This window comes from Elaeis guineensis, chromosome 3 (assembly GCF_000442705.2).
Source record: "Elaeis guineensis isolate ETL-2024a chromosome 3, EG11, whole genome shotgun sequence".
Taxonomy (NCBI): domain Eukaryota; kingdom Viridiplantae; phylum Streptophyta; class Magnoliopsida; order Arecales; family Arecaceae; genus Elaeis; species Elaeis guineensis.
This window is the reverse complement of record NC_025995.2, coordinates 81664133-81675908: the sequence shown is the minus strand read 5'-3', so window position 1 is coordinate 81675908 and position 11776 is coordinate 81664133. Positions and strand designations below refer to the sequence as shown.

Sequence of the window (11776 nt, the reverse complement as noted above, 5' to 3'; positions counted from 1 at the left end):
TAAAACACATGCCTGGCAAGGTTTGAAAAAGAAAAATTCAACATGTCTTCTGAGAATTAAATAACATATCAGGTGCAAGTTGAACAAAATCCTAGCAACTGCCTTTAGAAAATAAACATGTTGATTTATGGTTATCATACAGATTACTGCAACAAACTTTGCTTCACCACAAAACAATTATCATACTTGAAAGAGTTGGCACAGAAATACTGCCGATATTGTAATTAGTGGCTTGTCATAAGTTGAGAAATAAAGTGTATCTAAGAAAAACAAATTATGTCATTGATCGCCTCTCTATGACATAAAAAACATGACCATTACAAATTTGAACAACTGCTAGCTGAAATCTGTAAAAGCAAAAAAAAAAAAAAAAATGTCAAACATCTTTTGTAAAATTTCTTCAGCTCCACTGGTTAGCATATTTTCTTAGCTCTGAAAAATTTGTATCCTGTTTATTTGAAACCATTAAGAAACTCTTGAGACGCGCAAACACTGCCATCTAGAACGTCACGTGAATGATTATATATGTTTGTAATTATCAATACAACAACCACCAACAGATGCTTGCAACAAACAACATATTACCCGTTGAAACGCTGTACAAGGTACAGACACGTAGTTCACACAAGCACCACCGCATTATGTACATGAAGACCCAGCACCCAACACAGTTTCACAATGCTATTCTCAGCAAACTAACCAATCTTTAATGCAACCCAGTCAGCACCTCCTAGTTAGTTTCTTTATCTACACCATAAAATTTCAGCCTATAAAGCATTATCTCTCTACCGTAAACACTCACCAGTCGAAATCCTAAGAAAACAACACTGGTAAAACGCTAGCATGCATTTCTCCTAACAAATTCGGATGCCTGAATCTCCTCCATTCCAGTCATGCTGTTGTCTGACTTATGAATCCACGATCAGGTTTCTTTTTTTTTTTTTTTAAGCCTGCAGAAACAGATGAGAATCCAGTTCGAGTTAGTTGCTAGAATCTGCATAACTAGCTGTCTCACAGCACAGTGCATTTTGGTGAAAATGCATAATATAGACATCAATGATATGAAAATAGAGATATTAGATAGAGATACCAGTGTCCAGATTTAGAGTTGTTGCGGAGATTCTGGTTCTGAACCACTGACTGATGTGAAGGTCGACAAGGTATCATCTTTTGATAAAGAAACAAAGTTCAGTGGTGTGGTTGACAACCGCCTCGTCTCCTTAAAGTATCCATTGTAACGACCAGAATACGAGCGTGGTGTAAGGAGTTCGGGGGTGGCACTACCAACAGAAAGCCGCCGTGGAGTGGGGGTCATGAATCCATTTCCATTTACATGATACCCATTTGGCTTTCTATTAAAACTGTTGCTCCTTGGGCTTGGTTTGGACCCAAATCTTGCTTCCTTCTCTGTAAGAAGTAGATTTTGTAGCTTCTTCTGATCCTGCAACAGGTAAAGGCAGATGAATGATCAATTCACTGCTTGTCTATAGTGATGGATTAACAGTGGCATCTTGGCAAGCAAAATCTACCCGATATCGTCTTTTCTCCTCTTCTTTCTGTTGTCTGGTAAGTTTATACTCCTCAAGAATAGATACTAAACGAACCTGAAAATGTTATTAACCAAATGAAAAGCTTGGGAGGAATAAATAAAATCAAATATCCATATGAAAACAAGAGGAAAACCTAACTCACCCCATCATACATGAATGGCATATTCCTCTCATTCTCCCAGGTGAAAGTTCTGTTTATCAGACTATCCACAATGGCTGTGAATAATATCTCCAGTCAGCTCTGACATAGCTGTCTATTACTAGGATGATACATGGTTTGGGGAAATAAAGTACCTGGAATTTTGCTGACAGTGATCCGTGCCTTCTCTGCTCGTTTTAGATTCAAATGGACACCTCTTCCAGCACTGTACCTGTTCTGGTCCTGCACCCCAGGTGAAAGTGCCAACTTTAGCTTTGCAACAGGCATAAACTCAAGAATAAAGATCAAGTATTTGTTAGCAAAACCTAGAGAACATTTGTTAAAGAATAAGCATCTGTATGTGTGTGTGCACACTTGCACGTGTGGTTGCATGCACGCATGATTTCTGTACTGCATCTACATGTGGCCAGAGTTTCAGTATCAGGAAAAACCAGCCTACTTGGTTGTATTCTTCAAGCCAACTTTCTTCATCACAAGCAGCAAGCCATTTGCTTATCCTATCCATCATATCTTTCCGGATCATAGCTTCTTCTTTTGCCTTCACTATTTGTGCCTCAATATTGGCCAGAAGTTCGGAAGGATCGACAAGACCTTCATGCAGAAGATAGATAATGTAATGGCTAGAAATATGTGACAGTACCTTCTGTAAAGCAGATGAAAGCAGAAGTATCATACCAGAGTCTATCAATGCATTAGTTTTCTCAGGTGCTGTAGTCATATCAGGCTCAATGTGTGCTCTTCGGCATATTTCTTCCAATTCTGACCTTCTCTTCAGAACGAGTTCTTTCATTCTGCTGGCTTTTAGTTTTTTTAGCCTTTCCACTTCAGCTTCTGTCTGTCAAGGATATAATATTGATTTAACTAGCTGGACCAAATGTGGTATTCAAAGATAATGAGAGCCCAATAAACCAAACCTGTTCGATTGTTTCCTGTGAAAGCAAACAGGAATATGTGATGTCCTCTTCTGGTGATCCAATGATGCATGTTAGTCTTCCAAAGCGCTTCCTTTCTTGATCAGATGAATCCATCAAGTTCCAAAGTTCAAACAGTGATTCCACTGTTTCCCTTAGCTATAGTGCAAGCATGGGTCATGAGCATAGCACAGAGACACATAAAATATAAGACTACAAAATTTTCTCATTACCTTTTGGACTCGAACTTTCTTTTCTGCTTTTAACTTCAAAACAGCTTGGGCTAGACCTTCCAGTGTGTTATTACTAATGCTTGTGGATTGCCCTGAACCAGTCTCATGCAAACTTGGATGCACTTCATCCACTGTCTTTTTAAAGTCCAGTCCAAGAACACCACATAAAGAATGCACTTCATTTACACATTCCAGAACCTTATGAAGGCGATCGGACTGGAATCAGCAGAGTACATCATTAACAGAGCATTAGTGCTACCATTTAAAGTGGATGAATACGCTAGCAAGCACATAACTTGCAGCATTTGACATGAAATTATGAGGAAAAAATAATTGATGAAAAGGTATTACATAGAAACGGTTTTGAATGCTGCAGTAGGCAGAAGGGAAATCCCATGAAAAGAACGGAATCAGGAGATTAAATTGGGTTATTAAAAGAATAACCATTAGATAAGGCTTAAAGTGGTAGATCATGGAAAAGTTGTTCATGAAAAATGTAGTAGTAGCAACAGGAGTACTTTTATTCTACATGAAGTTCTCTTTTACAAGTTTTTCTTGGTTTCATATTCCATATAAGTTAACATGATTTGAAAGAGGGAATATTGGAGAAGAATAATATGCTCACAAAGGAGATATGATCCCTTGTTTGTGTGGCATCTTGGTTGGTAGAATTCTTTGCCCACATCTTTGATGGGTGACCAGAAATGGAGATTCGCTTCTTGTGACCTCATTTTAGAGGGTCAAAGGGAACCATTTGCAGTTTCATGTTTAATAGAAACTCTTGGAGTTAATGTGAGTAAAATTAAAGACACTAGCGCCTTTATTTGGTTAAGTACTTCAACATAGTTCTATGAGAAAAGAGCTTCAGAGATTGATCACAAGTTCAGTATATCCAGATGGGAAAAGAATGATACTTTTGGAGGGCAAATATATGAACCTGCAAAGCATGATAATTTAGCAGGGATCAAAATGTACAAGTTGAATTCATAATAGTGGTTCATATGCATTTAACTTGAATGAAGGACTTCACCAAAGGGAGTTACCAAAGTTGCATATACTTTTGCTTCCTTTCAGCATTATTGGGTAATAAGAAATTGCAATAAAGATCTTTTGTTAACAAATTCTCAGCCAACTGCACAGAAAGCTCCTAATGAAGCAGAGGAGATTCCCTTTTTTTAATGACAAGAAGAATGTAAGTGCTCTTGCAGATATTTTATGTAAAGGGGGGTAATAAGTGATATAACATCTCGCAGAAGCCAAAAGGCCTCCTTGAAATAGTCATCCATTGTTTATGACATTAGGGATATAAATAAGACCCTCGATTACTTGAAACTCAAGGATGCCAATGACACCACAGATTTTTTCAATAAAAGGGTTTAATATGATTTCATTGGAAGCTAACTGATTCCTCATTCTTAGTCCTTCACAACTTGATGCCATATTTCTTCATCCCAAGCCATGTGTCTTTAGACTACTTTATTTGTTTCAACTAAACATAATTGTTATAGATATAAAAGATACATTTCAGCATTAAACATTTTCATCATTAGCACATTCTTGTTAACTACATACATGTAACAATTGATGAAATGGTTGGCAAATAATTGCGAGCTAGGAGTGAAAGCAGTGCAATAACTTGAACATTATCATAAGTTATTTAGCATTATATCATATTCAAGATCCTTACCTGCATTTCCTTGGGTATCTTAAAGCATTTTACAGGTGCTAATTTTTCTTTATAACAACTTCTCCATCCCATATATCTTCAATTTTCTCCAATGATAAGGAGATTGAAACTATTGATTTAAGCAAGCTACCAATAGTTCTACAACCTTAAATCCCAATATGGCTTAGTTAAAATAAAAAATGACCACTGTGTCCACTTACAGCTGTGATGTCAAAAAAAAAAAAAAAGGGGTGAAAAAACAATCACATGGCATTGATGACTATACAAGAGTAAATTATTGCAGAGTATGTAACATGCTAGGGATAAGATACCTTCTCCTTTTGGAGCGCCCGAAGCCTTGCTTGGTATTCATTAAGCTTCCTCATTGACAAATCATGCTCTTCAATAGAAACAGGACTAGTCAAAGTGTCATTCTGATAATTATGTTCTATTAGTTCAGCACTGATCTTCTCAATCTGGGATCGTATATCAGTAAATTGCTTGACCCGTTCCTCCTTCTCTGCTCTCAGATCTTCCACCAAAGGTGCTACTGAAGCAAGTTGTTCCTTCAATGATCCCAGTTTTTTGTCTTTCTGCAGACATATGAAGTTATCTAGTAATCAATTACTGCAGGACTGGTCCTAAACTTCAACTTTCAGAGTTAAAATTAGACTTTGACATTATGCAGTCAAAAACTTTCATGTTTGCAGTAGTTAAATACCATGAAAATAAATGACTACCATATCCTTAGCAACTCAGCTATAAATGCAGGCAAATTATGAATGCTGGAAATCTAACGGCATGTTCCAATAGTAAAACTGTTGCAGAATCAAACATCTAACATGCTTTTTGAATGTAAATTCCTATTTTGAACATCATGCCCTGTACCAATGGCAATCATATAAATGGCTACATATGCATTCATTGGTCCACAAGCAAGAAAAAAGGGGAAAAGAAGAGAAAATGGTTATCCATCGATAATAAATGAGCAGCCAAGCTTAAGAAAATATCCAACAAGATGCTAACAGTTATGCCACATCATGTCTAGCAGACAAAAATCCCGGTTGAATCAATTCATGAGAAATGCTTTGTGCACCGCAGGCGGTGCAGCACCACGCGGACCGCCCTCGGTGATTTGCCCATGTGCGGGGCTGGAAGAAAAAAAAAAGAATTTTCGGATGCCGTGCCTTCTCATCGATTCATATCAATATATTAACAATGCCCATATTGCAGATTGAGATCACAGACACATTAGAACTTCAATATATAGTATCATCTGCAAATCATAGAATTATCTGCACTGCAGATGCAATACTATAGACAACCCCTACACATTGAACATAAAATAAGGCACAAAAGCTTAATGCAGGAGCATATGCATAGGGTCACAATGACATGGATAGAGTTTGAGAAAAGAATTTATTTGTTCATCAACGTTAGGGATGCAAACGAGTCGAACTGCTCGCGAGCTACTCGAGCTCGACTCAAGTCTGAGCTCAATTCGACTCGGTTATTATCGAGTTCGAGTAGTCGAATCGAGCTCGAGTAGCTTTTCGAGTCAAGCTCGAGTAGCAGGATACTCAGCTCGAAAGCTCGCGAGCCTACTCAAGTTTATATATATTTTTAATAATATTATTTTTATTTATAATATATATATTAGTACATATACTATTAGTAGATTAAAGCTCGATTTCGAGCTTGAACTTGAGCTCGAATATGACTCGGTTGATATTCGAGTCGAGTCGAGTTGATCTCGAGTTTTGTCTATTTTTCATCGAGCCGAACTCGAACTTGAGATATTAAGACTTGGTCAAACTCAAGCCGAATTTCAAGCCCGAATATTTTGAGTCGAGTCGAGCTCGAACTTCCAACTATTTGACTCAACTCAGCTCGATTGCACCCCTAATTGATGTACATCCCAGAGACGGTCATTAGCATATCTAGCCAACAACTGAATTCACATTACATGAGTTTTTGTAAGTGAAGCCTTACCTTTGCATGCAATAAATACTGTTAGTCTATAAACATGCACATGCTCATAAAAATTAATGATATTTATGCTGTTGGGCAGCAAGATCCTAGTATTTGATCAATTTCTTTTATACACAACGAAATTGTGGATACAGGAAGAGTGTCCCTAATGGAACTAAAGTACCAACCTGTGTTGAAAGAAAACTGCAAGACTATAGCATGGAAGGAGCACTGCATGATGGGATATTTCCAAAGCTTAAGCGAACACATCAACATCAGATTATAAGATATCCTGCTTTATTTAGGATAACAACTATTGTACATAAACACATAACTCTAACACGCATAAATCTACTTTATTTTGTCTTCTAGTTTTGGTCTGCATGCAAAATCTTTTATAGATTCTTCTCTCAAAATATCCAATGTCAAGAACGTGGAATAGCTAGGCAATTGTTAGACCTGTCCAATGAAGAACCTGACATGAGAAGTTTGACAACATGCTCCACAATCAAACATATTGCAACAAATATAAGCTCAGGCAATGAAAAACGTTTCTTGCAGACTCCAGTTATTCAAGTAAAAGATTGCATGCTTGTCATAGCTGCCAGAATCGAGAGCATATATTGAGTGGGTTGGTGGGACTGAATATTCTAAATACACTTAAATATGAAAGTTCTTAGGATGCAGGTGCAGGTTCAAGTTTCTGGGGAATTTTTGAAGTAGGTACGTTTACATTAGGTAGAAGTTTCCTGCCACTAAGTCTCAGGCCACATACTCTATTGCCAGAAACTATCATCTTTGGAGGGAACCATTGAATGAAAAAAATGACACCCCGGGTTGCTGCTCAGTGAAAAATTCTGTTAGTTTCTTCATTCATGATCCTCTATGGTAGGTGAATATTGAAACTTGAGATGCAAACTTAAAGAACTTAAAAAGATTCAATGTGACTGAACTGAGATAGAGATAGAGAGAGAGAGAGAGAGAGAGAGAGAGAGAGAGTGGTGTGTGTGTATGCATTAGATGTGAATTTATTTGGTAAAATTGGTTCACAGTGGATACTAACATGTTCTGCAGTATCAACTGAAGACAGATAACAGAGACAGCAGTCTCTTGCTTCCACAGTGTTGTGCAAACCAAAAGTTGCAACTGAAAGTTATGAAACAAAGCGAGTATACTTCGTACTGACATTACCATAATCAATGTCCGCATTTTATTTCACTCATTGCTAAATGAAATCAAGATTAATCTGGTATCTCCAATAAAAAAATGAAAAAACTTGAGGACTTTTAACTGCATAACAATGGGAACATCGCAGAGGAGGAAGCAGAAAGAAGATGGGTTTTCTTTCCAGAGTTAGTCTTAATGTATTTCAGTGCTTGCTCATTGCAAAAAATCTAAATCCATGTCTAAACTTGAACTCAGCAATTATGATCAATTAATATGGTGCATGGAAGTGGAAATTAGTTGTCGCCAACATATATTAGTATGACTCAAAATACTTCCACTACATCACTATGATTAGTTTTTGTGTATATTGATGCGCAGGTGTACCTTCAAATGGAGAGTATGTTCCCCAAGGGAAGCCATGAGAGCTGCAAGCTCTGCTTCTTTGGCAGCCACAGACTGATGGAGCTGTGCCTTGGCCTTGCTGGCTTCATCAACCTTCCTCCGGTACACTCCCAAGCACTCCCTCTCAATCTCCAACAACATGCGCTCTTTATCTGCTTCGCTCTCCCCTATCTCCACCCACATATGCTGCTCTCACACAGTAAAAGTAAATGAATACTAAGGGAAAACCAGAATTGCTATGCCGTTTAATCTAACAGGCTCTCTGATGGACAGGCTTTGCAAAAGAATAAAAGATAAGATATATATGCATGCTTCCATCATAACATTCTATTACATAGAACCTATAAAACACAATTTAGAACTTCTCAAACAACTAGAAAAAGAGAAGTTCATTGAAGGAAGAAATAAAAAGAAGCATCTTCAAGAAGGCGAACAAGTATATATCTCAGGAATAAAAAAGATATATTTTTTGCCTATATATATGGAAGACCTTAACAAACTAAAAAATTGCAAACTACCACAGAATAAAAGCACTCCACAGAATAAATTTACTATTTATTGGTCCATGGATGAGAAATCTTCCATTTTCTCTTGGCAACAAAATTGGCCAAAACGGCATGCTAGGACAAAGGAAATTTAAAAAAAAATAAAAGAAATAGAAGAGGAATTCCATAATGAACCCAAATAGCCCAAAAATTAAACACTAAAATCTTACTTTTACCCATCAATAAACAAAAAGTCCGATTTATTTTTAAAAAAATAATAAGTAACAAAAGAAATCACACTATCGTTGCATTCCAACACAGAATCAGAGAGAGAGCGAGGAAGGGAGGGAAGGGGAGAAGGGGAGGGGGGGAGAGAGAGAGAGAGGAAATGACCTGAAGCTCTCTAAGCAAAGCACTGCAGCTGGTTTCCATGCTGACACTGGTAACAACCTCGTCCCGACCCCAACCCCAACCATTTCCTCCACTTTACTCCCTCCCTCACTTCCTCGCTGCTCAGAACTGAAGCAAGAGAGAAGGAAAGAAAAAGAAGAAGAAGTAAAGAATAAGGAGAAGAAAAGACTCGATCTTTCTCCCTCGGCCCTCAGAAAAGGGAGTCTAGCCGGTGAGAGAGAAACGGAGAGGCAGGAAGCAAATATACAAGAGAAAAGGAGAGAAAAAGAGAGAGAGCGTTCCCTTTTCCTTTAGTTAGGGTTTATTTTCCTCCCATTTCTCTCTCTTTCTTGGGATCTGCATGCACACAGAGAGGAATTAAGGCAAATGGAAGGAGAGAGAAACTGCCATTAGAGACCACATGAGCTCCCCAAATTAGCAGTTGAGCGGAGAAGGAAAGAAAGCAGAGAAAGAGAATGGAGGCGCTGATGCCGACGTGAGTCCAAGGATCAGAGACAAGGGGCATTTGGGAGACTAAAAAAGAGACTTTTTTAAAGATTTTTTTGGGAGAATTAAAATGCGCACAAAATTATGGCTAAGAGAAGAAACGAAGAACTTAGAGGTACTTTGGGTGAAACGTGGCCGCATAGAGGTGCAGAGAGAGAGAGAGAGAGGGGAGAACGAAAAGGTGGGGAAGCCAAGGCAAATGGTCTGGTGGTTCTAACGTATGTCAAGCTTTATTGGTTCATGAGGGTGGAAAGAAAAGGTAACTGATGTGGTTTCCTTCTGCAATGGTAAAAGAGGACAGACAGTGATGTCTCTTTTGGTCTTGCTAGGAAATGGAAATATGGAATCTTTTGGATGATTCCTACAAATAAACAATAGATTTTCTTGCTAAGCTATGAAGATTTTCTTTGAAACAACGGATTGAAATTTTTTGGTGTTGTACCAGAAAAAAAAAAACTTTTTGGTGCAGTATTTTGTGGGCCTTGGTTTGGATGCATAAGCTACAAGTTTTGTTGTTTTTTCTTCTTCTTTTTTTTTTTCGATGAGTTTTCTTCGGTTGGTATGATACCCAAGTGGACCCATCGACTAGGTGGCCTTGGGCACAACTCGTGATCCAAGATTTGATGGCTTGGATGCATAAGCTCCAAGTCAAATTGTTGAAGTGAAAGAGAAGGAAAGGGGCTTCAATCAGAAAGGAATACGCTGCTACAAGATAGAGAGTAGGAAAGAAGAAGATTGAAGGAAAATAGACCTTGTACCAAATTGAATGATGCGGTCCAGATGAGGACCAATATTGCTGTGTGTTTCCCTTCCGAGCATGGCATTGCTGCTGTGTGATACCTACCATACTTTGTGATCATACTCCAAAAAAATGGAGTTAAATTCCCTTAGTCTGGAGAACCCTCATTCCCTGAAATCCAGCATGTATTTTGAACTATCTTTTATCTTTGTTTTTCTTCTCAAATTGTTCCTTAGTGTCCACCTTAACTCTTCTCTAAAAAAAAAAAAAAAAAAGGCAATATCTCACTTTAATTCATTTATTGCTTCATACTCTTTTAAAGTCCATCTCCCTTAACTATGCCACCACCCTTGTCCAAATGTCTTGTTAGCCTCAAAATAAATACAATCTCACCTTACAAAATATAGTACAGTCACAATTTATGAGGGACTGAGCATCGATCGGATTCGATGAGATCGAGAGAAAAATTTTATCCGACCGAACCCAATCGAATTGAAGAAAAATCAACCCACTATCGATTATTTATCATATATAAATCATTTGAAATCGAAGTGAATGATTTGCAGTGGATCCGAACAAGTTGTATCAGTTTAGATTTCAATATTGATCCAATATTGATTTTAAGTCTAATATTATCCATTTAAATTTATTTATTTTTTTATCAATTTAATATAAAAAAAATCTAAATCTTATAAGTTACAAATTTTATACTTATTTTTAAATCTGTTCAAAATAAAACAAGAAAAAAAAATACTTATCTGAAAACAGCTACATCTGAAAGCTTTTATTTAAGAATTATCTCAAATTGATATGCTTCCATCAATAATTCAACATTAATATTCCCATGAATCTAAAGGAGTGATGGGGTATTTTTTAGAATGAAATATTGAAGTCTAAACAACGCTGTCCCAAAATAAAAATGAGTTTGTAAAATACTACATCGGTTAGGTTCGATTTCATACTGGTTAAAAGTATAGGAATCGAACTCGATCATAAATAATTAATTTTTTATAAATCTCCATCCGATTTATATTATTCAATTAACCGAAATCGATGTTTATTAAGTCAGATTGGATGGATTTCTTGGGGTTTCAATTATTTGTTCAGCCCTAATGTACTCTATTTCCTTCTCTAGGACTGTTCTAAGATATATGCCTACAGGGGCATATGCTCATCTAATTTTTGCTGCGCTTTATTTCTTGCATGTACATTGCATAGATACTCAGTCCTTCAATACCAACAAAGATTTCATTCATTTAACATAAATCAACACTTACATGGCAACCACCTTAGTTATGGATGCATGTCTCCTTCAGCTGCCCCAACCAAAATTGATTGCATGCATGGACCATAATCACCAAATCACAATTAAAATCCACATTATAAATAACTTATCTACAACCAAGATTTATAAGAAACATAGATAGAAAGAGAGATGTACATCACTACAGTGCCACGTCGGATCCAACGCGTGTTGGGTCCGTGTCTTTTCCCATTCCTTAGATGCCCCGCTGGCCAATCCAGTGGTGATAGGTTGGAAAGCAAAAGAACAAGAAAGAAAAAGAGAAGAGGCAGCAGCAGGAATGGTCCGTGTT

The 11776-nt window shown here is 37.3% G+C and overlaps 1 protein-coding gene across 1 annotated transcript; it reads right to left on the bottom strand.

Moving 5' to 3' along the window:
- Positions 1 to 500: 500 nt before the first annotated feature.
- Positions 501 to 9644, bottom strand: LOC105032762 (65-kDa microtubule-associated protein 6). The gene is made up of 12 exons (XM_073253864.1): positions 8939 to 9644; positions 8043 to 8246; positions 4853 to 5113; positions 2855 to 3070; positions 2625 to 2780; positions 2386 to 2545; positions 2150 to 2301; positions 1845 to 1932; positions 1693 to 1766; positions 1530 to 1604; positions 1091 to 1441; positions 501 to 950 (listed from the first exon to the last, which is right to left on the bottom strand). The coding sequence occupies exons 1-11, from the start codon at positions 8975 to 8977 to the stop codon at positions 1103 to 1105; spliced, it is 1764 nt and encodes a 587-aa protein (XP_073109965.1). The 5' UTR covers positions 8978 to 9644; the 3' UTR covers positions 501 to 950; positions 1091 to 1102.
- Between the last annotated feature and the right edge of the window lie 2132 nt (positions 9645 to 11776).